The sequence below is a fragment of the Salarias fasciatus genome, chromosome 4 (genome assembly GCF_902148845.1).
Source record: "Salarias fasciatus chromosome 4, fSalaFa1.1, whole genome shotgun sequence".
Taxonomy (NCBI): Eukaryota; Metazoa; Chordata; class Actinopteri; order Blenniiformes; family Blenniidae; genus Salarias; species Salarias fasciatus.
Window position 1 is genome coordinate 3,052,562 of NC_043748.1, and position 27,054 is coordinate 3,079,615.

General features: G+C 46.7%; 1 protein-coding gene across 2 annotated transcripts in view; it reads right to left on the reverse strand.

Annotated features, from left to right (window-relative positions):
- Positions 1 to 2,581: 2,581 nt before the first annotated feature.
- Positions 2,582 to 27,054, reverse strand: part of stat5a (signal transducer and activator of transcription 5a) — a 48,417-nt gene continuing 23,944 nt past the window's right edge. Inside the window, exons 2-20 of one of the 2 annotated variants that reach the window (XM_030090649.1) lie at positions 19,677 to 19,741; positions 12,090 to 12,227; positions 11,824 to 11,980; positions 10,847 to 10,936; positions 9,947 to 10,121; positions 9,724 to 9,854; positions 9,470 to 9,621; positions 9,046 to 9,201; positions 7,770 to 7,949; positions 7,097 to 7,184; positions 6,724 to 6,846; positions 6,290 to 6,382; positions 5,829 to 6,035; positions 5,203 to 5,297; positions 4,795 to 4,937; positions 4,161 to 4,316; positions 4,013 to 4,064; positions 3,159 to 3,269; positions 2,582 to 3,075 (exon numbers count right to left, since the gene is read on the reverse strand). In XM_030090649.1, the coding sequence (XP_029946509.1) occupies positions 2,952 to 3,075; positions 3,159 to 3,269; positions 4,013 to 4,064; positions 4,161 to 4,316; positions 4,795 to 4,937; positions 5,203 to 5,297; positions 5,829 to 6,035; positions 6,290 to 6,382; positions 6,724 to 6,846; positions 7,097 to 7,184; positions 7,770 to 7,949; positions 9,046 to 9,201; positions 9,470 to 9,621; positions 9,724 to 9,854; positions 9,947 to 10,121; positions 10,847 to 10,936; positions 11,824 to 11,980; positions 12,090 to 12,217 (2,361 nt within the window). In that variant the 5' untranslated portion in view covers positions 12,218 to 12,227; positions 19,677 to 19,741 and the 3' untranslated portion in view covers positions 2,582 to 2,951. Of the gene's footprint in view, positions 3,076 to 3,158; positions 3,270 to 4,012; positions 4,065 to 4,160; positions 4,317 to 4,794; positions 4,938 to 5,202; positions 5,298 to 5,828; positions 6,036 to 6,289; positions 6,383 to 6,723; positions 6,847 to 7,096; positions 7,185 to 7,769; positions 7,950 to 9,045; positions 9,202 to 9,469; positions 9,622 to 9,723; positions 9,855 to 9,946; positions 10,122 to 10,840; positions 10,937 to 11,823; positions 11,981 to 12,089; positions 12,228 to 19,676; positions 19,742 to 27,054 lie in introns of both variants that reach the window. The other variant, XM_030090648.1, reaches the window with a different exon arrangement.

Sequence of the window (27,054 nt, forward strand, 5' to 3'; positions counted from 1 at the left end):
TTCACTGGAATGCTGAACTTAAACGTTAATATAACATAGCATGTTGGATCAGAAGGTACAGTAAAAAGCAAAACTCTTCCCCTGATTCCTTGTTTGATGCATTTCTGTATTGTCAAAAGGTCAAGTTGAACCTCTTGCCGTCCCTGCAGTTTCAAACCCAAGCTTAACTCTGCTTCAAAGTTCCTGCACAGGAGGCAGGTAGGTCAGTATCCCAGCAACAGCCCAGCGCTGAGAGGCGGGAGGCCTCCCACTGCAGAGCAGCCGCTGACCTGAAGCCTGCGTCTGCGTTCACTCCTCGGCCTGAGCACAAAACAGAAATAACTTCAACACAAGTGGAAGCAGCAGAATTACATCAACTCATTTAATGAGCTTTTGCCAGTGAAAAGAGCCCGAGGATGTCTAAATGCCAAAACGGGCGATTAGAGCAAATGAAGTGAAATGAAGTAATTGTTCAGTGAATTCTCTGTAAATTGGATTCTGTTATCTTCCCCCGGAGTGGCATCAGGTAACAAACATTACAGCTAGATTAAATGGATGTTTAGAAAAAATTAGAAGAAAATAAACTCTGTCCTCCACCAGATGGCAGAAAGGAGCTTAATTAGATTGCCTGGTATAGATCTCACCTGTGGAGTCCTGCATTTACCCTTTTTTCCCATTAAATTTTAGTGTTATCTCGTTGGAATTACTTTTTTTAATATATAATGTTGGCCTCCAGCACCACACATCAAATAATAACTTCCCAAACTAAATAATAGAGTGGCACAGAATCACATTTGATTTTCATTCAGTGACAAAAGTTCTGTTATTTAAATTTTTTCTGTGAAATGACAAGATTTACTGTCTTCAGCCCACTTTTAAATTCCTCATGTGAAACCACTACAAACTGCTTTACTAATGTGAGCCTTATATAGTGAAACGTTGTCATAATATCACACAAAAGCAGAATCCAAGTAATCCGCCCACATATTGAAGCTTGTGGGACATGTTTTGAATAATTTAGGATATGAGGTATACAGTACACTATATTGCCAAAAGTATTTGCTCACCTTCCTTCATTCCAGAGGATTTAATGTCAATCCACTGTTTGCAACTGTAACATTTTAAATGCTTAAAGCTATTGAAGTGATTGAAGCCTCTGAGTTCAATAACTTGGATAGCCGAGCAAAAATACTTTTGGCAATGAACATTAAATGAACCTGTAATGAGAAAAAAAAAATCGACAGAACTTCAATGAGGTCAGGTTCAAATTATTTATAAAACTTTATTTTTTTTTCTTTTCAACTCATCTGCTGTTCCTCTTGGAAAACCTCCAAGTGTTAATCCTAAACCACAAACATGGTACGTACATCAAACAGCACACAGCGCCATCTACGTTGTTGAAAAAAAATACACAGTCTACAGTGGAACGAAGCTCAGAAACCATGAGAGTGACGGTGACGACGGATATATGAACGAGACTGCCCAAGTAGCTCCAGACTGCTGAGGAGAGGGATGCAAAAACAGAAAAAAGAAAAAAAAAAACAACAAACTGCAGGAAAAGAAACACTCAGAAGTATGTGATCATGTGATTTCCAGTTATTCTGTGTCCGTTCTTTCAACTGGTTTCGTAAATGGTTGAATCCTCCGCGTCACACAAACATTACATTCAGTTTGGGGGAGTGCCAGAGAAACGATAATAATAAAAAATAGAATTCTAATAGAGAAAAATAAATGTATATATTTCTGCATACACAGTTCGTCTTCTATTTGGCTTGTACGTCGTCGGCGGAGCAGATTCATTCCTGAGGTGCTGTGAGGCGGGCTTTGGACAATGGGAGTGGGGGACGCACGGAATAAAAGAACGAATGGACGGACAGGTGAGTCAAAGGAGGAGAGGAGAACTCTGGGTAATCAGGCAGACAGAGTGAGCGTTTTGGGCAGCGGGCGATCTTCTTCATGCACGTCGACGCAGAGTCACAAGAACGTAGTCCGATGGGAACAAGGATCCGTACCTACTGGTGAGAACGTGGTGCAGAGACGACGAACGGAGACACAAACAAACAAACAAACAAACAGTCAGTAGAACGATGCAAAGCGAGGTAGCATTGATGAGAGGAACAGGAGGAACCTGAGAGGACAAGCAGGCAGCGCCGGGTAAATGCTGAGATTTGCATTCCTGCGTACAAACCGAGGACAGATCGACGGAGATATTTAGCCCTGTGAGAGCCGGAGAGAGGAGCGTCAACTCCCCCCTCCTTGGTTTCAGCTGGTGAACAAATCAGAAATACACGTTGCGCCGTGTGTACCGTGAGCCGATGCGAGCGCCGCGGGCCGAGAGCAGCCGCTCCGCCGTTAGGTTAGTGTGTATGTGCGTGCGTGTGTGTGTGTGGATTTCAAGAAACTGACTGCAGCTCTCCAGAGCAATGACTGAAAATTACACTGTCCAGAACAAAAGCACAGGTCTTAAAGCTTCTTTTTCAGAAAAAAAAAAAGAAAATATCAATGTCACAATTGAAATACTGAAAACCAATTTACAAAGAAGAAAAAAAAAAATACAAAATAAAAACATTCACCTCCTTAAATGACTTCCTACAGTAGCATATTTTCTTTAAAAATCAGTTTAAATCAATTGGAAATACATGCACAATATGAATGGACATTACTTCTGTTCTTTTTTTTTTTCACAATACTGTAACATTGTAGGTGTGGCGTTATACCTAGTCTGCTTTACAAACACTTATGAACACAAATTAAACTAAAAGAAGTCACTGACGTGCATGCGCTCATGCTGAAAAGAAAACAGAAACAAATCACAACCATTTTGAACATTTCACATTATCGCATTATGAAAAAAAAAAGAGAGAGAGAGAGAGAGAGAGAGAAATGATTGGAATTAAACCATGTCGATACGAGCGGGGTAGGTTGGGAGGCAGGGTCTGTTTGGTTTTGATGCGGGCTCAAGAGGTCAGGGGTCAGGACTGCTGGCCGCCCCACTGGCTCTCTACGGGCCGCCGGAGCAGCTCCTCCACGTGCCTCGCCACGTCCATGGTGTCGTCCAGGTCGAAGTCCCCGTCCGTGTCCAGCATGGAGTCGCTCCTGCCGCGGAACGCACAGTCAGACCGACCGGCAGCCCGAAACAAACACGCATATGTGTGTGTGTGTGTGTATAAGGGACTTACATGGGCGGGTATATCTGGTAGGTGTGGGGGTGATTTACAGGAGCTGGGGAGGCGCCTTGATCCATGTAGGTTGGATTTCCACTCGTTAGGTCTGGATTGGCTGTAGCAAACCTGCACGCACGCACACACACACACATACACACACAAATATAACCTTAAACGTGGAACCTGCTGCTGTTTTTAGCCATTACCGCTAAATAAAACCAGGAAAAATGTAGGATATTTGAAATGTTTTTGGCAAGCCAAAGCCTCTATTAAAAGGAAGAAAAAAATAAAAAAAACCAAAGTTGATCAAATTTCCAATGAGGAGGAATGTGGAGGCTTTGCAGAATCCAACATTCTGACTCTCAGAAACATGCAGAACAATACAGCGTCCAGCAAGCTGGTGTCCACAAGCACACCGTTCTGTTCCCTCCTCAGCAAAGAGGAGCGAAACAAGGCACATCACACACACACACACACACACACACACACACACACGAATCAAAGATAATCGCCCATGAGCCCGTGTTCAGCAGTTGCCTAAGCAACTACCCTCGGCGTGTTTTCCAGGCCGCGCTGCATCATTACGGTCATTCTCTCCGTGGCGGGCGAACCCGCCGCGGAGACGGCAGGAAGGACGGTCGGCTAACTAACAAGCCTAACTCTAATGATGAGCGGAGGACGAGCTCGCGCAGGAACCCGGGCCGGCCCTAATTGGCCTCCTCCAACTGTAAGAGCTGACTAATAGCTGATCTGGATTCAAGGTCCAGTGTTGAGTGATTAGCTCAAAAGCAAGGGGGAAAAAAAAAAGAAAGAAAAGAAAAGCACAAAAGAACAGGAACAGAGGAAAAAAATAAAAAAAGGCTTCTTACTCGGGTACGACTTGTTTGATCTGTGGCTTCACGTAGCCGTCCACCGCCTTAGCTTCAAGACAAACAAGCAGAAGAAGAACAGAGTGAGCTTCGCAGGTGTGACGGTGAGGGAGGCGGCGGCGGCGGCGAGCAAACAGACGGCGCTTACAGAGTGGCGGGGTGTAGTATTTGGAGAAGACCTCGTCCTTGGGCCTGTCGGGGTACAGGAACAGCAGGTGGTTGAGGTCGCTGATGCGGTCGGCCAGCGAGCGGATGGAGAAGTCTTTGGTTGTGTAGGGCATGAGATTCCAGACCATCCGCTCACCTGATCAGACAGCACATCATCGTCAATATCAAATACTTTTTTCCCCAAATTACTTTAACGTCAGTATTATTATAACCCAATTTCCCCCTTTATTGGGTGAAAATTGCTTCATTCATGTTGATAAAAGAGGTTCCGGATCTAGTTTTCATCAATTTCTGTCCAAATGTGAGCAGCTGTGAAGATGTTAGTGATACAGAATCACCTTTAAAAGCTAAAAAATGCTCCAATAGTATTAAATCAGAGTGAATACAATGTTTCCAATGTCATTCAATGCACCATTAATACTAAAACATCAATCATTACAAGGAAAATCAGCCTCCTAGGTCAAAAAAGCTGCACAAACAAAACGAGACCAACTTGAAAATGAAGATTTATTAAAGTTTAGTAAAAGAAAAATACCCCCATAAGCCATCAACCTTTTAAACTCCAGGCAGAAACTCAGAAAACGGCCTAAACTGTGACGTTTTGCTCGTTCTACCTGCTTTGTTGGGATTTTCCGCCACCCAGGCGATGGTAATCCCTCCGATCTCCGAGTCGCTGAAGCGCAGCAGGAAGGTACCGTTGGGTTTGGACATCAGCATGTCCTGAGCCTGCTGCTTGTTGACGAAGCCCAGGATGGCTCTGCACAACGGGAGAAGAGAGAAATCAAGACCCGACGGCTCCCGTCTCATCGCGGCGCCTGCTTCTCTCTCTCTCCTGTTTGCTGCCGAGAGCAGGTTGCCATGGAAAACCAGGAAAGCGAACCTCTTTCGCTTCAGGTTTTGGAAATAGACAACGGGAAAACATTGGCTTTTCACGGAAAACGCGGTCCAGCTGTCAGATTGATAGAAGAGCGGCGGCGACTTGATTTCTCTGTTTTGTTCTGCGATGTTTTTTGAACGCTCACCCGTCGTTCCAGTGCGGTTTGAGGTGCTTTTTCGTGAGCTCCATAACGCCGTCGAACCACTGCCAGAATGTGAAATTCCTCCCCGGCAGGCTTTCCTGCAGAGAAGCACAGCGTGGGGTGGGGGGAGAAAGGCATTATTATTTCTTAAGAGTTTATAGATTTGTTCTTGTCCATAAATAAGGAGAAAATCTCTTGATTCAGTCCAGCTGCATTTATGATGAACAAAGTTAGCATCTAATGAGAATGAGGTGTGTCCCCCCGCCACCCCCCACCATGTGGACAGACAGGCCCATTAAGACGAGGACCCGGCTTCCAATGAGCCGCTCCGACTCAAGCCGACCACAGAAATCAGGCTGCAGAGCAAATGGAGCGAGAAGTATCTGTATGTATGAATAACACAGTGACAGTGAACCAAACCATGAAGAGTAAATATGTGGTCGACATGTTTTATTGAAGCCGGCCCTGTGGGCTTTTTAAGAATGCACGCTGAAGAAAAGCGTCATTGACTGCCGCGCCGATACAAATTCATACATTAGAGATGAGGGAAAATTTAAAGAGCGCTCTCATGAAAGACGTGTGTTTATGTTCAAGTAGAGGCAGAAGGGAGGAGTGAGGCCGGCGCTCACCCGGTTAAACTGTGACCAAGTCATGGTCATGCTCCGGTAGTCGTCGGGGCTGTTGCTGGAGCTGCTGAAGGCCTTCTGAGCGAGGAAGACCAGGTTCTCCTCCGAAAGGCCGCGATTGCTCTGCACCTCCGCCTTGTACTTCATGTTGATGGCGTCGCACAGCTGAGGCCACAGCACCTTGTCAGGCACGAGGAAAGGCACCCGTCCCTGCAGGAGGGAAGCGTGCGTCAACGTGTGACGCTTTTCAAAAAGTAATAATAACGTACGAGAGAAAGTCTGATTTTAATGATTCCCTCTGGTGGAGAATATGTTGATGCTCCACTTCCTTGTACAAAAAAAAAAATAAAAAATGACAGGAAATGAGGCATGCTGGGAAAAGACACGGCCCCTGCTTCCTCACAAATTGCACGGTGATGTTTCACACAGTTGCATCTCAAACAGACAGACACAGTTCGACTCACCGGCTCTGCGAAAGCGTTGTCCCACAACACAGTCGCCGTGGCGTTATTGTCTTGGCTACCGTGAACTATGACCACAACAGGAAGCGATAGCGTCTGTACAGAGAGAGAGAGAGAGAGAGAGAGAGAGAGAGAGAGAGAGAGAGAGAGACAAAACCTCATCAGTGAACGAACATAGAGCTATGAATGACGCACAGCTGAAATAACGCATTCATTGTGTTTCTATTGATTCCACTGTGAAAGGACAAACAGGCATTATTAAACCGCTGGGAGAGACGCAGAAAACGGGAGGGAATATGCGGGAAATGATACGGCTGTGGGGACCAACAATCAATAGCGCGAGGCGGAAGACGAGGACAGAGTGATTAGACGGGTCGATGTTGTGTGCGTGTCTGAAGTTGGGACGGAATCGTCCGGGGTCTTCCTGCGCCGCTTACCTTCACCTGGAAGACGAGCTCGTTGCTCCCGACGCTGAACTGCGACTCGAACAGAATGGTGAACTTCTCCTCCGTGACGGACTCGGCCCCCCGTCGGTCCGACCGCTTGATCCTCTTTAGGGACTGCGGGGAGGAGGAAGGCCGTGCAGCGACCAGAGGATGTCAGACAAACGTGCAGCTAAACGCACGGGGCGTGCTTGCATAATGCAGCGCTGTAAATAATGAGCCAAGACTGCGCCTGAATAATCCATGTGGTGCTCCGCACGCACAGTTAAAAGCAGGCGAAAATGTTCATATTATGACTCGGCTTTCTGCTGATTCCATAATTGTGGACTAATCGGCTCACTTTGGGCCGGCGGGCGGCGGCGCTCACCATGTTCCTGAAGTGGGCGCTGAGGGTGCCGGTGGTCTGGTGGTACTCCATCACACAGTTATTGTTCAGAATCTCCCCACTGCTGTCGCTGCGGGAGGGAGAGAGGCAATCACGGAGAGAGTCAATTAGCTCCGCGCTCCGTCTTGAGTGCTGAAAATTGTCCTTTGAACATATTTTAGGGGGGAAAAAAAGAAAAAGAAAAGTGACGCTTGTTTGGACAGCTGGAGACATTTTGAAAAGCGAACGATCTTCACTCATTTTCCCGTCTAATTGGGAAGGTTTAACTACCGCCGCCTCTTCTCTGACCTAAACTCTGGGAAGGTTTCTGTTAGTCAGCAGGAATGTGGAACGGGCCCGAGGAACAGGCTAAATGTGGATTTTGTATCCACACCATAGATTCCTCTGAGGCATTGTTGGAGTTCCACCCATGTCTCTGTGGTGAGGTCTGAAACGCACGGGGCCAGGGTTCATTCTGGGATGCACAAAGCTCTGCAAACTACGGAGCTGTGCATCCCAGAGCCAACAAATGAGAAAGAGATTACATGAAAACGACAAAGAGGAAAAGACTAAAGTGACCTGGATAAAAGGAACACCGATAAAACGTATGAAGAATAAAGGAGAAGCAGATTCCCAATCTGTTTCTGATGAAGAACATGAATAACAGCTCCCTTACTTCCTGGTGTTCTCGTTCTTCAGCAGGGCCTTGGCTTGCTGCTCGCTGATGATGGTGGCTTTCACCTGCGGGGGGTTCATGTGCACGTTTAGCTTGCCGCCCACCAGAAGGCGCACCGTGGCGGCGAACTTGGTTTGGGTTTTGAGCACTTGTGGAGGCTGCTTCTCGATGATGAAGGTGCTGCGGGGAAGAGCGGAGGGTCAGGAGTCAGGACCCAAACACGCTGCTGCATTACCAAGTCCAACAGGATTCCTCTCTCAACTCTTCTGACTCGCTGCTTTTAGAACAATACGCTTTAGAACTGACCGCTAAACCACACACTCTCCCATTTCCAGTGTGAAATCTTCGGGGGAATACAGAGGGGGTGTTGTTGCAGAAACATAACCTGTGTCTGTGCCGAGAAGTGCCTTAATGCTCGATCACAGGCTCGTCCCGCGGCCAATCAGAAATCGCTGTGACAATGACATGGCTCCTCGGTGCGTTACGGGAGCCTGCAGGGACAGTCTTCCCGGAGCGTGGGCGGGGACGCTGTCAGGAGCTGAAGCTCCCTTCTTGTTCAGAGATGCCGGGAGGCTAAAAGGCCCTGGCAGATGCGCCTCTGGGAGCCAAAATAATGGAGTGAAACAAGTCGCATCTCCCTGGAAGCACCAGCTCACTGCCGGCTCTCCGTCGCTGCACGGCGTCTTCAAACTACCATCCTTTCACTCAAGCATTCCGGCTTCTTCTCTGTTTTGTTTAAACTCCCACAAAATATTTCCATGCAGCTACACTTGCTGATAGGGATGGATTAAATGCACACACACACACTTTAAATATATTCATTTTTATGCTGCATTTTTCAGGCTGCACAAGATAAATCATAAAGAAATGACACAGATCACCTTTTCATCAGAAAGTTAGTTATGTCCCTTGTTTTCTTTCCCCCCCATGGTTTCTTGCTGCAGCTGACTGAGCTCCTCTGTCCTCTTGCTTCAGGTGTGTGTCTCTGCCCTGCTGTCCTCCTCTCTGCTCCCCCTCCCTCATTCCGTCCTAAACGTTTCCAGCTGCCTCTCCTCACTGCTCGGCCCCGGTGTGTCTTCGTGCCGTCCTCCGTCCTGTCAGCTGCCAGCGAGGCCGTTTCAGCCGCTGCCTTGATCTTGATCCCTGTCAGTCCTGATCCAGCTCTGACCTTTGCCTGCTTTTAACCACATCTGAGATTATCCTTGTCCCTCTGCCTGTTGGACCGATTCCCATGTGTACTAACTACACACACGCGCAGACACGCACGCACACACACCTGGTGACCAGTGCTGAGATGATGTCTGTGATGGTGCTGTTGAGTTCGTTGAGCAGCTCCTCGATGGGGCCGGGGATGGGCAGCTGCTGCCTCAGGTGCTCCGCTCTCCGAATCTGTTGCCTGTTCTGCCAAATAGTTTCTGCCAACTTCTCACACCTAACACACACACATACACACATACGCACACACACACACACGGGAAGGAAAAAGGTGCGAGGCACCGGTCAGAAGTGTTCGGACACTTTCAGCTTTTTGGAAACACAGACAGTGAAGATGTCAGCTTATCTTTGTCTTTCTTGTTAGGAGCCAATAAACACTGGGAATGAACCCGGCGGTGGTTCCAGAGCTTGTAAACCTGCGACCCTTCGCCCCGAGCAGGAGCGGAGACGCTGTGATCTCGGTGGGAGGCGGGGAAAGAACTCACCAGGACTGGAGGATGTCCAGGCCCCCCTCCGGCGGACCCCCGTTGCCCGCCAGCTGTTGCCGTCTCTTCCACTGGATTAGCTCGTCGTCGAGAATGATGGTCTGCTGCTTCCTCAACAGCTGCAGTGTTTTCTGGTGCTTCTCTGCCAGGTCCTGCACACACACACACACACACACACATCATTGCGTCCTGTTTCTAAAGACAAAAGTGGTGCTGTGTGTGTGTGTGTGTGTGTGTGTGTGTGAGTGTCTCACCAGTCTGTATTTCTGTAGTGTGTTGGCCTCTCTGGTCAGCCATGCCTCCACAGTGGCTCTCTTGTTGAGCAGGGCGGGCTCCCGGAGCTGGCGGTCAGCAGGGGGCAGCGTGGCCAGGCTGGTGAGCTGAGCTGGACCAGGAGCGGAGATAAGGCAAGTTTCTCATCCCATTTCCAAGTTTCCACAGCTCGGTACTGACAGACGAGAGGCGTCTGCGACTCACCCTGGATGCGGAGGCTCTCCTGGTACTGGATGATGAAGTACTCCTGGTTGTGCTGGAGCTTCCGCAGGTCGTTCTCCGTGTCCTGGGTCAGCAGGCGGAGCTCCTCAAAGGCCTGGTTGATCTGCTGGTATTTCTGAGACATGCTGTCCATCATCCCGCCCACCGGGGAGCTCGACTGTCAATCACAGGGAGCGGTTTGTGAGGCCAGTGGTGGGTTTGAGGACTGGAACTGGTGATGGAGAACCGTGTGTGTGTGTGTGTGTGTGTGTGTTGTCCGTCACTGGATTGTTTATGGTGGCTGTTAAGGGAAATGCCTGGTGAGTTACAAGCTGACATAGAGGAGATCTCCTCGGGAGAGGCCGTGCACCCAGACAGACGCTCAGTCTCTCCGAGGCCTGAATAGGTGCAGTATGGGGCCTAAAGCTTCAGACTAAACAGGGTGAAATTCAATCAGCCCAAATGCGCATTCCGCTGACAGAAAAGGCATGTTGTGACTGAAAATCAATTCACCGCAGGAGCTACTGAGAGTCAGATGTTTCACGCACCGCTGCTTTTATAACTCAGTGGACGCTAAAAATATATTTACTCCTCACATAGACACAGAAGATTTGACAGTGTTTTATAGCGTGGTGGCGTCCTGAAAAGGTAACACAATCGTAGAGATGTAAATAAATGTGGGAAACCTTTTTTTCTGAAACGAATAAATAAAAGGAAAATGAGAGTCGTTATCCAATTACCCCGTCTCCGGATCAGCCGCCATTATGCAGCTACGGCTTCTGTTCTGTTGCTCACAGGCTACGAAATGAATAATGAATGGAAGAAGCCACAGGTGTGTGTGTGTGTCTGTGTGTGTGTGTGTGTGTGTGTGTGTGAGACGTGCGTGTGGCAGCCCACACTCACGTTGGTGGCCTCCCTGACGAGCCGCTGCTCCGTGTAGAGGATGTGTTTGATGCAGCGGACCAGCTCCAGAGGACAGCGGTCGTACGTGCTCTGAAAGGCAAGGAGCACATGAGGCGCGTTAGGGCCTGTTAGCCCCCGGCGAGCGGCGCGCCCGCCGCACGCGGGACTCGCCAATTTAGCCGTGTCGAGGCGGCTCGCTAAGTCCCGAGGCCGATGCCGAGACACACGGTTCATACAGAGACGCGAGTCGTCAGCAGAGAGAGGCTGCAGCTTCACTTTTGCGGGGTTTTTTTTTCTGCGTCAACATTTTCATTTCTCATGAAAATATGAGCGGAATAAGTCACAAATCTTCAAATCTCTCCTCACAGGCCTCCAGGAAAACCTCCCTCCTCCTGCTTTCATCACAAATCACACCCCGATCTCTGAGCTCAAAGCAATAAACAGCAACAACGGTGAGGTCAGGACTCAGGATTGCAGCGTGACTTCGCCTGGCGAGCCCCGTTTCCCCTGCTTCCCAGCCCGGTTTCAGGGGAGAAGGCAAACAGACGGACAGATCTGGGAGCAGAGCTCGATCGTAAATAGCAGCGCTGGCCGGCTACCAAGGCTCTCGCTTCGGCTTCCCGTATGTTTTCCTCATCGCAAATAGAACTTCTTACAACGTTTTGAGCTCTGAGAGCTGGACGACGACAGATAGTGATCAGGGTCACGTATGAAACTTTCTACACAGTAAACAAATTACGTATGGAATATTCCTAATTCTGGTTAACTCTCTCTTTGTAAAGAGGACACGTTGCACTTTTTTCCATAAACATTGGTTTGGACATGTTCACCAGAAAACATCTGATTCACTTGGAAGCAGAAACATGTTTTTCCACTTAATGCAACAAAAAAAAAAAAAAAAAAAAAAGAAGAAGAAGAAATTGCATGATCAAGATAAGAATTTAAAAAAAAAACCTGGTCCATTTGTGCATTCTCACCTTAAGCTGGCTGGCATAGTGTCCCAGTTTTATTTTGAGTAAGAACCCGTCCTCTCCGACCTGGTGCTCGGCTTTGTTCTGCAACTCCTGGATCAGACTGTCCAGCAGCCGTTTGGCCTTGAACTCCTCCTGTGGGTTCTCCAGATCAATGGCATCCCTAATGACACGCGTAAATAATGCAGACGTTATTTATAAAAATGCAGACATCTACAGAGTTCGATGCACTGGAGAAAAGAAAAATCCAATGAGGTTTGAGGTTTGCTCACCAAAGCTGGCCTTCTATCCACTGGGAGAGATAATGTCGCACCTCGATGGGGAAATGTTGGCCGTACAGAGACTGCATCTGGTGCAGAGCGTCTCCCTGAAGCTGCTGGGCCTGGATCCACACCGCCATCTTTAACAGCCTGCAACCAAGAGAGGGCTTTGTTACCCATCACACCAATTAGTGAATATCATAAATAATACAATACAGAGGTTCACATGTCTGTTGTTTCATGACTTGACGTTTTATTAAAATATGCAATAGGAGAAAAATACATTTATCCAACATGTGGTGAGACAAGAGAGTCTCCATTAGTACTGGCTCTCTGGGACACTTCACAGCTGTATCACTCCGCCTCACAGCTGTTTTCAAATGTCACTAATGGAAGCAAGAACATCTCATAATGCAGCGACTCAAAGGAGTTGAACTCACATACTGTACATACTGTAACAGAGAAGTGGGTTTTCTCTAAATTCTGCAGTTTTGCTCCCACAGCAGAAAAACCTGCTGCTCTGTTTTCCCTGCTGAGGACTGTCAGCGCTGCACCCCTTCACCCCAAAGCTGTACAGAAGATATATGAGAATCAGGGTTGTCAAAAGATTTAACTTTCTTAATCGCAATTAATCTAAGAATTCCCACAGTCAGTCATGATTAACCACATTTTGAATCGCATGTTTAAAATTCTGAGACCTGGAAGGGGGTGATTGTGACCCACGGCCTCCCTGATCTGAACCCGAGTGGTGTTCTGTTATTGGATTTCTGTGCGAGCCACAGCTTGTCCATAACAAACACCATGTTCGAGCACAGGGGTGTCCATAAGTGCACTTGACACCAGGACACCCTAGGTCGGAGGTCGATGATCGACTCTGTTGTCGTGTCATCTGACCTCCGGCCACGTGTTTTGGACACTCGGGTGAAGAGAGGGGCAGAGCTGTCGACCGATCACCACCTGGTGGTGAGTTGGATTCGCTGGCAGAGGAGGAAACTGGACAGACTTGGCAGACCCAAACGTGTTGTGAGGGTCTGTTGGGAACATCTGGTGGAACCCTCTGTCAGCAGGGTTTTCAACTCCCACCTCCGGGAGAGCTTCTCTCATGTCCCGAGGGAAGCTGGGGACATTGAGTCCGAGTGGACCATGTTCTCCACCACCACTGTCGAAGCAGCGGCCTGGAGCTGTGGTCGTAAGGTCTCCGGTGCCTGTCGTGGCGGCAACCCCCGAACCCAGTGGTGGACACCAGAAGTAAGGGCTGCCGTCAAGCTGAAGAAGGAGTCCTATCGAGCCATGTTGGCTCATGGGACTCCAGAAGCAGCTGATAGGTACCGGCAGGCCAAGCGAACTGCAGTCTGAGTGGTTGTGGAGGCAAAAACTCGGGTCTGGGAGGAGTTCTTGGTCTTGGTTGACACATCTCTGCAAAATCGCATGGCGGTTGGGGACGGTGCCTCTGGATTGGCAGACCGGGGTGGTGGTCCCCCTTTTTAAAAAGGGGGACCGGAGGTTGTGCTCCAACTATAGGGGGATCACACTACTCAGCCTCCCTGGGGAAGTCTATTCCAGAGTACTGGAGAGGAGGATTCGACTGATAGTCGAACCTCAGATCCAGGAGGAACAATGCAGTTTTCATCCTGGTCGCGGAACACTGGACCAGCTTTATATCCTCAATAGGGGCTCAAGAGTTCGTGGGAGTTCACCTGACCAGTTCACATGTGTTTTGTGGATTTGGAAAAGGTGTTCGACCGCGTCTCTCGTGGTGTCTTGTGGGGAGCGTTTTGGGAATACGGAGTCCGAGGCCCTTTGTTAAGGGCGGTCCGGTCTCTGTATGACCTGGTGTAGGAGTCTGGTCCACATTGCCGGCAGTGTGTCAGACCTGTTCCCGGTGCATGTTGGACTCTGGCAGGGCTGCCCTTTGTCACCGGTTCTGTTCATAATCTTTATGGACAGAATTTCTAGGTGCAGCCAGGGGCCGGAGGGGGTCCGGTTCGGGGACCACAGGATTTCATCTTTGCTTTTTGCAGATGATGTTGTCCTGTTGGCTCCATCGAACCTCAGTGCTGGGTGCTCCCTTAGAGATAGGTTGAGGAGCTCAGTCACCAGGGAGGAGCTCGGAGAAGAGCCGCTACTCCTTCAAGAGGAGGTCATCAAGAGGAGCCAGCTGAGGAAGCTCGGGCACGTCTTTGGGATGCCTCCTGGATGCCTCCCTGGGGAGGTGTTCCAGGCATGTCCCAACGGGAAGCGACCCTGGGGAAGACCCAGGACACGCTGGAGAGACCATGTCTCTCAGCTGGCCTGGGAACGCTTTGGGATCCCCCCGGAAGAGCTCGAGGAAGTGCCTGGGGACAGGGAAGTCTTGGTATCTCTGCTTAGACTGCTGCCCCCGTGACCAAGTCCTGGATAAGCGGTGGAAAATGGATGGATGGATGTTTAAAATTCTGGTGTTGTTGCATTTCAAAGGAGATTAAAGCTCCTAATGTAAAGCATTTCATCAGTCCCTCCAGGAAGTAGCGACGCTGCAGTTGACAGAATTGCAATTCAAGTATTACTGAAAAAGTGGGTTTCATTTCTTCCATGATCATTAAAAACACAGCTTTCCTTGAAGAAAACCATAATCTTGCATACATTTCTGCAGCTTCCAACTCTGCACATGCACGACAATATAAACTGCAAGTCATTTTGCGAAAGAACCGGTCATCAACTGGACAATTGCGACGGTGCGACACATGTATCAGTGGGCGGAGCTCGCGGCTCTGCTGTTAACGTGGTTGAAAACAACCCGGGTTATCAATGATCCGCTCACTGGATGCTGACTTTAATTCCATCCCTGCCGCATGTGAGAAAATACAATTTTTAGAAAAGTTTAGTTGCAGATCAGAACAGTGTGAAGGAGAGGTCAAACATCAACTACACTTCGCCAACAAAGCCATGGATTCACTGAAGAGGACTGTGTGGTTCTTGTACCATCGAGCCAAGGAAGTCCTTATTTCCGCTTATCAGTATACTTTCCTCATGTGAAATATGAACCTTGACTTACAGGGTTGGGACAGTGACTGGATTCGTTTGTGATCGCCTCCCTCTGGCAAATCTCGGAGCACTGCTGTCAAACAGCGTGTCGAATCGAGATTTTTTTTTTTTCAACATGGTCAGACATCTCCGCCGCCACCCTGCATCCAGGGGCGAGATCTCTTCTCACTATGTCCATGTGATACGTTTACTTCAAGAATCTGAGGCGTCACTGGAGCCGGCCATGTGATTCCTGATCACAGCAGCTCAAAGCCATCTGCAAGGGGAGGGACCAGAAGTCTGGCCCTCACCTGGTCATCTGCATTCAACAAAAACTACAAGACTTCACATGAAGCAGTTATGAAAACGCTCTCCGCCACAATGCAGTTGTTTTTTCCATTAAGTTGCAAAAACACTGAAAATCACATCACGACTTCGAAGAAAACTGACTTCATAATCAAGATTTGATTTGGGCAGCAGTAATCTACAGCACATCATGAGATCCTGGCTTCGTCGGACTTGTGATGATTTAACTTCCCAGAAATCTGGCTATAAAAGTGCAGTTGTGAACGCTGTTCACGGATAAACTGAACTGGATCTATACTCACAAAAAGACTGATGTCAAATGGAATGAAACTTAGGGAAAGTCAACAGCTTCAACTTAATAAGTTAAACCTTGAAACAAAGTTTAACAGGAAACAGTCAGATCACAGTATACTCCACTGCTCTTTCAATAACACATAGGATCACAGTTGGACTTCAGTTTTGAAATATGATGTTATTCTTTGCACGCTTCAATTTGTTTCGGTGAAAAAATAGATTGCTCAATCATGTACACATTTGATGCTTGTGATTTTTTGTGATTTGCTGTAGAATCAGTGTATCATTGCGTGGAAACACGCGTTACATGTGAAGAATTGTCACGGCCGCAGTGTTTGTTGTTCCTCATGGCTCGTTGGTTTCTCCAGTTTAATGCCTTGTCAGAGTGTCTTATTATGTCTATTATGTCTCATCATGCAGAGTCCCGTCACTTCATGGTAGATATATATAACTATCAGGCCCGATGCTGCCTTTACACATCGGTCCATGCTTTTCAAACACTGACGCATCACTGCCGTCGAGTTCTTCTTCTTCCTTTATGTTAGTTAGCATGCCTGTTAACCAGCACATCCAACAGGGGGCAGTGTATGGTGTTGATTTCATGTGGGACAACATTTCTTATCCATTCAAGTAGAAAACTGTTGTTAAAAATTTGGTGTGGGGAAGAAGGCGCTGGATTCAAGTGTTCAATCAAACACAAACTTTTTCATGTGAATTCTCTTGGTAATACAAAACTTAATAATTCAATAATCCAAAAAAACGTTTAGTTTGTCTTACAAATTAAATTTACAATATCTGTAAGTACAAAAAAAATGTCCGTATTTATCAAAGATGCGTAGCAGGGGTCAGTAACTCATCAATGTTATAATGTTGTACTTATATTTTCACATATTCTTAAGCGTAAGTACAAGTTGATAAATTCCATACTTTGCGTGGGAATGCTCGTACGCTCTCATCACACAGGGGTGATAAATGGTGAGGACTTTAAAATGAACAAGAAACAAAGCAGAAAGAGTGAATCGCTCACCCACTTGAACCACCGGCTCTCTGAATTATGAGCAATCACACAGTGGATGTAGGACAACACATGAATAAGTTCTTCACAGATGAAGTGTGGAGAACAAATTGCGAGAAAACTCTCAAACCAAGGCTGAGAATAACAAAGAATTTACTCAGTGGTGTGTGTATTAGTTTGTCTTTTTTTCCACTGGAATTCAGAATTATACTGATTGAATGAAAACATCTCAGTCAGAGATCGTTTTAGGATTAGAGGAAAAATATTCTCTGATTAAATACACATTGTGAACTGAGGAAACTGTCGTCGTATTAAAGCAACTCTGACACTATGGAGTCAGTCTATCCAGTGAACGGATGTTTCGGTCATCCCTCCATCTCTGCAGATTTAAAGTCTGAATTCTTCTGCCTCCTGACTCTGAACATATTGCAGGATTAAGCAGCTCCTCTCCTCTGCTACTAGCTTTTGTGTTGGGTCACTGCTGCTTGTTTCCAGTCAACACACCCACTCAGCCTTCTCAAAAGTGGCACAGTCACTGTCAGTAAAAGACTGAGTGAGATGAGTACGTGGGAAGTTTGCGGCATTTGAGTCGGTGCAGTCGTTAGGTGCTTGTGGTCTCGGCGGTTCTGCACGGCGGTTCTGCACGGCAGTGTGTGTGTGTACGTTTTTTTGTTTGTGTGAATGAAACAAACACATAAGGCGTGTTCGCATTAACTGCAACACTGAGTCAGAAAGGAGAAATTAATGTTGCGTGCGTCCTGGGCCTGACTCTTCCTGTCAGTTCACTGCATTTCCCTGTAAGCGCCTCCAGTTTCAATTATCCGCAAACACTTAAAGATCCTTCTGCTTTGGAGGAGGCTTCCTGACTTTTTCGTGCATCTTGTTTCGGTTTGAAAACAGAAGCCAGTCAGTATTTCTGTGCACCAAAAAAAAAAAAAAAAAAAAAAAAACAGGAAGCAGAAAAAGGGAGTTCAGGCCATCCCATGACAAACACAAGTGACTTCCAGTTATCCATCTAATGAGCCGTGAGGCTGCGCCATCGTAAATCAATTTCAAGTGAAAATCATTTTCAATTTTTTTTTTTTTCCATTTTCTCCTCTCATGTGACAGCAGGAATTACGAGCGCATGTGTGCATGCTGCCGTCACCCATCTCAGCCCCTGAAAAGCGCAGCACCATGCATAAGGAGCCAGGTGAAATGAGTCGAGGCAGATTATTCCACGTCTTATGTTATCTGCATCTGTGGACACTAATCCCGTCAGGCCGCTCTAATGCCCCCGAGCGCATATCGCTCTGATCGTGTCCCGAACTTCAACTCCTGACCCCGGGGCCAAGTTATTGTCCGCCGCACACTTCAGACCCGCAGCAGCTCGCCGATCGGAGCGGCCAAAAACTTTGATCTGTGGTTTCAGTAAAAACATGAGCTGAAATCAAACCAGATGGCGTTTGGCCCCTGATTCCATTTGAAATGATTTATAAAGGAAACAACACTGAGGGGGCTGTTTCTGCTGAGTGAATAGAAAGCACAGAGTTCAGCTCAAAGCAAAAACAAACACCAGTTTATGGATTTTGGAGAATTGTTTGCACTGCAGATACATGCCTTTATTTTGAGCGCGGATGCCTATAACCTTTATGACTAGAAGAGCTGTTTCCACCATTTTACGTCAAATAAAAAACTCGTCTGGAGCTGCAGAGCCTGTTTAAAGATGAGGATAACACAGCTCGTAAAGTTCTGCTGAACAAAACAAAACCTTCGGTCACATTCATGATGTTTTGTAACTACGGTAGACGCATCAAATACAATTTAGCTGTTTTTGTTACTGATGTTTTGTTACATTTCCAGATGTTTTCGTGCTCTTTTAGCCAGATTTTGTCTTGTTTTTGGTAAATCTTTATAAGATACATGAACATTTTGACTGTTTCTTCATTTTAGCTGTTTGTGGAAATCTTATGTTTTTACCTGACTGTAGTTATTTTAGCTGCTCTACCTTCTGAAGACTCCACAACCTTTTTTTTTTTTTTTTTCAAACAATTTTAGCTATTTCTTTGGAGGGATGCACTGATACCACTGAGAGAAGGATGCTGACAATAGATGATATCATTGTAGATTTTTCTAAGACATCTAAATTTCACTTTTCTTAATAAATCAATTCATCCTCCCAGTTAAGTCCGGAATCAAACTGGGTATATTCCCACAGTGAGGTGACAGTGTAAACCGCTTCACACCGTGCGGTGCAGATCCTACATGTATTAATTTGGTGTTGTGGAAACGACGTGCAGAAATACTTTAGTTCTCATAGCAACAATCACTTTGTGGTTTTGCGGTGCTGTTTGCGTTGACAGAGACACTAAATTAGACTTTTAATTTTTATGACTGTCTTTGTCGCTGTTGTCTGACAGCAGCATCACACTTGTTAGGTTGTAGTGAAACTCAGCAGGGCCGTAATTATCTTTGGCACTCGTCCCTGAATCACAGCCAGCTGCTTTCATAAACTACTCTTCACGCCGGTTTACCTGCGCCTTTTATCAGCCGAGGAATCGGCAGCGAGCTCAGAACTATCAGCTGATTGGAGGAGGAGGAACCAAACAGGAAGAGCGCCGAACATGTCTGCCACCGCTCAGTCACACTCTCAGTGGGTGGTAGACTGTTTCTCTGTACCGGTCCGGGTGACACAGGCGTACAAACACAGATACAAAGAAGAAAAAAAAAAAAAAACATGCTGGGAGCTGAAGGCTGAAACAGCTGCTGTTGTTCTGAACAACAGCCTGAAAACCCGTCGTTTACTGCGGACACTCCAGGTGTTGTTTGCCCACCTTCACCCCCTCAGAGAATGAAACATCCTGCGTTCAAGACTCAAGAAGTCGACTACTCTGTTTCTGGGTCACTGTTTTTTTGGGGTTTTTTTAACGTGCACAACGAAATGTCGACGTCCCGGTAAAGCAAGACATTTCACCACCGAATGGAAACAAGCAGCAGCTTACCTTCAGTCACCTTCAGCTCCGTGTTACCATGTAACAGCAGGAAACTCAAGAGGAGCGCCACAAACCTGAGCGAGAGACAGACAAAGAGAGAGAGAGAGAGAGAGAGAGAGAGAGTTTCTATTTATTTTTATAGGAACTGAAGCCCTGACAGAAAGCATCAAGGTGAAAGGGAAAGTCCAATGAACACATCTCTCTCTGTTCCAGTCGTATTGGAAGTGTCAACATAATGACACAATTCATGAGAATGGAGAAACTCCTCCCGAGGCTCGGCGGTAAACAAGCGGAGCTTTCATACTGACAGTTTGTAGGTACTCTTAGGACACTGCAATCAGAAACACATTTGTGGGGAATTCATCGGAATCCACAGAGACGTCAGACATTGTGAGTGACAGGATATATCAAAAAACACGCAACAAAAAACAAGGTACGATTGTAACCAACGAGTTAGGAGGTAACATTTGCTGCTACTTGCATTTTCTGTTGGGAAAAAAACAGAGACAGAGAGAGAGAGAAACATTGGTTTGTTGCTCCACTCTTCGAAAAAAGAAAAAACTAACTGGAGGGAGACTGACCCATAAATTCAGAAGCATTTGATTTCTGTTATTTTTTGGGGGGATAGAATTCTACGTAACCTCATTCACAGAAGTCTGGTTACTGATGTCTCTGGCACCGAAGGCTTGAACATGCACGATGCTAAAAACAAAGTGAGTGTTTGTTACCTGCATATTTTATTGCGTTTCCTTTAAGATAACGGATTACATCAAGTCCGATTCACACGACGACGTAAACGTCTTTCTTGCATTCTTTTGCACGATAACTGTGCTCGGAGCCACTGGATAAGCAACTTTTTGAAAACGTTCTCAGCGTTTTGTGTAAATGGACATTGTTTTCACGCCGTTGCAGTGGAAACGTGAAACTTTTCTGAAATGAAAATGGAAAAATGATGTTTTGAACGAGCACCAGTGTTCATCTCTGTGTAAACAGGATGAGCGAACACAACAATGCGTTTACACAAAACTGTTCTCGGCATGCAGGAATGGCTGTATATAACATGAAGAGCACATCAATCAGTGCAGACACATGCAAACCACAGTGTTTTCAGCATCTTTGGTGTTTCCGACTGCTACTGAAATGTTGCGTTCTGACTGTGAAGCTTTTCTCAAACAGAAACAGAAACAAAGCCGTGTCCAGTCAGCCATACTGTGTAAACAGGACCGTTATAATCATTTATCTGCAGACGGGATGAATTTCATTGATGGAAATTCAGAGATGGAATCGGAGCATTTTCAAAAACTTGCGTTTTCACAAACGGACAAAAGCAACTGAGGTTTTCAGTTTTCCTTTGAAAACATTGAGCGGTAGATAGTTCATTATGTCTCCACCCATCTAGTTTAAACACATCCTGCCGACGAGCAACGTAAAATATGAGGAAGAATAAAAAAGTTTCTTTGGCACACTTCCATCATCATCCTGTGAATGGAAATCAGTATTCAGCCTCATAAAAATATATCATGTCATCTGACCCACGCACAAAGCAAAACTGTGTTCTCCATTCATCTCGGAAACAAGATAAACAAATAAGCTGAATAATAACTCATACATGCAAACAGGAATCACACGCCTAAATGTTTGTGGTTTCGCCAACTTATCCAATCATGTGCGTTTGTGAGGAGCTGGTCGGTTTGGTGCCGGCTGGCGGCTTCACGAGCCGAGAGACGCAGAGCGAGGCGGCTCTCAGTCCTGGACGAACCCAACAGAAACACATCAGGAGACCAGATGCTCTCAGCAACCCCCAGACAAATATGTGAACGTCTTTATCCTCCTGTCTGTCTGCCTGCCTGCCCGGCCGCGACCTTTGTCCTTAAACGACCCTCCTGATTCATTCAGATGAGTGAATTATCGTCTTAATTCGAGAAGTCGCGCACTGTTATGAATGTCATGTGACGCGATCAATCGTCTGTTTACATCTCGCGTCTGTAAACGTTCTGGAGCTTTTCGGCGCCGCAGATCGGGAGCGGTGAGCGACCCCGCTGCCTTCGGGTCAGCGGTGTGGCAGGAAACCCGGGGAAGCTTCAAGAAAAGTGTTTCTACAGCACTTCCAAGTTTCTTGACCTTGTCGGGGTTTTCTTATCTGCAGCTCGTGCGTCTAACGTCACACTGCTGTCCTGGTTTTGCTGTTGTGTTTGTGTTAATCCTGTTTTTTGACATGCGGCGTTGCGATGAACTGGTTACTGCAACAGTTTCTCTGAGGAATCAATCGCACCGTAAATGAGGATTTCCAAAACATCACAGGCAAGTGGATCTAAAGTTCGTTTACGTGACAACGATTTCACGTGAAAATGGACTCGGCTTTAATAAAATAAGACGTATGGAAGACTGGAATAATTACTGCGCACTAAGGCGCTCTCCTTTTTAATACATTCATGCGACGACTGATAGATGATTCATGCGAGTTGAGAGCAGCGACCGTCAACAACACAACTAAACCCACAGCGACGGCACACAACACTCTGCTGTGCAGCGTGTCCATGCTAAGTGCAGAGGTTTACTCAAACACGTGTTCCAATACGTCTCTGAGTCTCCATAATGTGAATTTTAAGGAGCTGCCGACTCACGTTTCTGGAACCGGAGTGGCGCTAATTGAAAGAAAAAAGCCTCCTGACTCGCACATGAGGTTATTATCTGAGCTAAATGGCTCGCAGAACCAGAATAATGGAGACGAAAAGGCCTGCAATAAAAACCGCCTTTGTAGGAATTAAATGTCTGAGAGAGGCACTCAAGACAGTCGTTGGGATTATTATGTCGAAGGTCTTTTAACTTTTCTTACCCACTCTTCTTCAGAAACACATAAGCAACATCAAAACTCCTTTAACTCTGGCTCATCCTTCAAAAGATAATTCTCCTTAATTTTTACGGTCGACCGTTCTTCCAAAAGAATGAGAACAACCTTGGCTCCGTGTCTCCAGCTCTTCTTACGCGAACACATATTTTCTGCCATTCAAAGTGCGCCGCCTGTAGATTTCTGTGTATCTCGGCTTTTTTTTCCGATTCGACACCCCGGTAACACCAGACACTCATTTCACTCCACTGATGAATTGCCTGGTGATTAATTAATCAATTTAGGCCTCCAGAGTTTGGCCCTCTGCTCCCTTCGGTCTGTGCACATAATGTGGAAAAAGAGAGAAAAAAGAAGAAGAAGAAGAAGGAACAACCACGCTGGTTTCTGTGCCACCCGCTGTGCAGAACGCTGTATTTATGGGAACAAAAAGCTAAAAAAGCAAAAGGAAAATGGGCTCCGGCGAGCATTTCTCCACTGCAAAAACACATCTCCAGGCTTTACGTTTCGCTTCATGCAGAAGAGAAAAACAGCTGAGAAGAGCTCCTGTTGTAATTACCGGAGGCTTTAAATAGTCATTTAAAAGGCTTTCACAATAAAAGTCAACAATAGAAATGATTTCTTCCTTTTTCTACTGCGATCAGTTGTGCTTAGGAGAAGCGACAGTTTGAGCCACGAGCTTCTAAACAAGGAACTTGTTTTTGGGGTGTGCACGAGAGCCGGTATCACATGAGCAGCGAGCTGACTGACGTGTTCCCATGAACCTCCTCTGTGAGCCAGCGTGCATTAAATCATAACCGCCTCCGTCGATATAAAACAACAACAACGCGCTCTTTCTCGTCCTGGCATTCCCAGTCTGTGACAAATGTGTCTAAAAGGCCAGCTGACAACGTTTTTCTGTGTGTGTGTGTGTGTGTGTATGTGTGTTTGTGTGTAGTGGGGAAAGGGGGGGTCTCTCTCAGAATATGCTGGCACGCTCTTTTAGCTGGGTCTGATATCTAAATTAAACTCAGCCATGTGTCACCCACTCTTTCCTCTGAGGAAAAACTGCCATTCATCAACGTCAGCACTTCCTGTGAGGAAACTGAAGTGCCACCCACCATTCAAGGCGACCTAAGACACACACACACACACACACACACACACACACACACACACACACACACACACACACACACACACACACGTCAGGTGATGAGAAGGCTCAGATTCAGTGCGTTTTCACAGCATCACCCTTGTGTTTTGAATGATTTATAAGACCGAGCACATTTTGACAAAATGCTGCCCAACGCTGCAGGCGTCACTTCCAAATCTGAGGACGCAGTTAATGCAAATGTTGAATATATTTACAGTCGGAAAATCCCTGACGAAAATACAAAAGCGATGCTCCGTGTAAATTTGACGTGCTGCATAATCTGTGCAGCCAAACACTTGAACTGCTTCGGAGTTTTGCTGCAGAGTGGTAGTCTTATTCACACTTCCATCCCACAGGTTTTAAACTGAAACTTTCCATTCCGCCGGGTCAATGGAAGCGCCTCGTCTCGAAAATGCAGCACGCCGCAAAAAGGAGGTATCGTTATGCAAAACTCAGGGAACGTTAATTAGGTTTTTTTTTTTTTACATGTTAAATTCCCATATATATATATATATATATATATATATATATATATATATATATATATATATGTATATATATATATATATATATATATATATATATATATATATAGCTCCACTGTTTCCACTCTCCTCTGATCTCTGCTCCTCTCTGTGCTCCTCACAGTCCAGCTGCTCCATAATAGAAGCTCTGCATTATCACACCCACCTTTATAAATAACATCTCAGAGTAAATTTAAGTCCAGAACTCAGCGCTGGTGGTTTGTACAGCACACACACACACACACACACACACACACACACACACACACACACACACAAACACACACACACACACACACATGCATGGCCGCCGCTATTTCCAGAGCAGCGGTGGTCCATTTAGAGATATTTTTAAAAAAAGGGAAACACAGTGCCTTAAAAGGCCGGCCTAACTAGTTATTTACAGGCACAACATTTCTGCTGGGTGTTTCAGACTGGGAAGAGGGTGAAAAGAACAATGTTTGTGAACAGTGTAAACAGTGGGAGTCTTTATCCGAAGGTGGGGGAGGGTGACGGGGTCAGAGGGCAGGGGAACAGGGTAGGAGCAGGGCTCTTTAAAAATAGTCAAACCCTGAAATTCAAAGCAGTGCGGAGCAGCAGTGAAGATGAAACGCATATTCTTTTTTTTCTTTTTTTTTTTTTTTCAGTCTGGCAAAACAAGGCCGTTACCTCACCAACATGGAGGCGGCCAGCTGCTCTTCCCTCTGCAAACACTATAGGCCGGCCAAAGTACGGCGCGTCGGCCCGACGACTTCCACCGCACAAACACAAACTCCAGTGAATTATTTCCAGGTCTGAAACATGCATCCGTCCGGAGCGCGGCCAACGCAAACCGCAGGAGAAGTCAGGATTTAAAGAGTGAAGCATAAACCAGACCCCGCCTCCGCAGCAACGGGAGGTCAAAGGTCTTATTTACCAACATTATGGGATCCAGAAGAATAACTGCAGTTTAAATACGTCTAAAATAATTCTGGCTGTAAGTCATGGTGAGGAGATTGCGGAGGAGGATCGGGGAACCCTGTCGTCGTGGCGGAGCGCATGACACAGGGACGTGCAGCGGCTCAGAGGCAGGGACAGATGACTACAAGAGCGTCTTTGTGCCGTCCGACCTGCCCCGAGGTCCTGTTGCTACGCTCTAGCCCACATCCCATCACGCTGTCAACATGTGGAGGATCACTCATTAGCTCAATAACCTGCTTGTGTCTGCGTGCGGGAGTGCGCGCACGGGCGCGTGCACGTCCTCGCCAGAGTGACGACGCGAGGCTCATCAATCGTCCCGCACTTCAGTCTGGAAGAGACGCCAGTTGGGCGCAGCTCAACAATCATATCCACCTAGACTCTGATCTCCATTGATCTCTGCAGTAATGTGTTTGATATTCTGTTTCTGAGCGGATTAATTTTGTCGTATTAGTGCGTCACTCCACACTGTTTGTGCCAGAGGTTTCCATTAGGGGACCTTATTAGTACACGGGTTAAGAATGCCATAAAAAAAGCCGGAGGCGAGCACATGCACATTCCCACGGGACCCATTGATAAACGGCGAACCGATGAGCGATATGAAGGCACACTGCACATCGCGCGGATGAATCAAAACGACCCCGTGTGAATCAGAGCGCCGCCGCAGAGCAGCTCCGGTATGATTAGTCAGACCAAACGATCTTACTGTTAATGAAATGTGAATATATCAAACCAGCAGTTGGGTTTGAAAGAATTATGGAGCAGAAATGGAAATTCAAGAAAAACAACAGAAAACCACGAGAGTCCGGTTCAAACGTCCTATTTTGTTTTCTATAAAGAAAAATCTAACTAGATTTAGAAAAGATGGTCGACCTGCCAGTCTGATGACACAGACGGTACACACACACATGCACGCTCACACGCACGCACACACACACACATACACACACACACAGACCAGACACAAGCGCCTCGTTATTGAGCTGAGACGTCGCCACTTCAGGCCGTCGGGCCAAATGTAATTGTGTAAAGAGAAAAGAGTGTCCAGCACATGGCCTCAGGTAGACAGTCACCCACAGAGCGGCAGTTCATGCCCGGGGGGGCAGTGGGGAGGTGACGGTCTCTTCATGATCCGCCGCAAATAAAAGGAGAAGCTCGCCTCTGTCCGTCTCCTGCAGGTGAGCGGCGCCCTGTGGGGGACACTGGCCGCTCTATTGTCAACGCCCTGCAGACAAAGTGGGCCCCCCGCAGACGCCCCCCTCCCCGATGCTTTAAACCGACGCAAACAGGAAGTAGAAATGTTGCCTTATTATTATTTGCGGGCTTCACTTGCTTCCAGGGACCTAGCTGTTGACGTATTGGCTGACAGACACATCTGAATTAATGCTGCTCTCCATTTTGCCTTCAGGTTCAGACGTTACCCAAAGTCATTAATTCAGACGAGCGGAAATGCAGGGGTGCAGAATACTATTGCTCAACTGGAATCTGATTGTATTCACTGGACAGGTCTGTGCATGTTTTTATATATTTGCATCTAGATTGGCGAAGATACTCCGATCCTGAAGTGGAAATATAGCAACAAACGGCAGAGAGAGAGAGCTAAACTAATGAGGTCAGGCAGATAAATAACCACAGACAGCGTTATGGCCGCGGTCATAAAACTGACACATTTGTACACATGAGCAGATTTTCACTACTGCACTGTAAAAACCACATCAGTGAAATTAACAGCCGTCTGATGAAGAGACGCTTCCTCATTTGCAGGGTGGGGTTTGGGCCGGGGGGGGGGGGGTTGTGTCTTCAAGGGACAGACAGACGGCGGTGAGACACTGTTTGTTTTAAAAAGGAAGGAAACCAGACAGAAGAGCAGTAACTGTTGGCTGAAGTCGACTCCAGAGCAGAGTAAAATTGTAAAAAAGAAGCAAT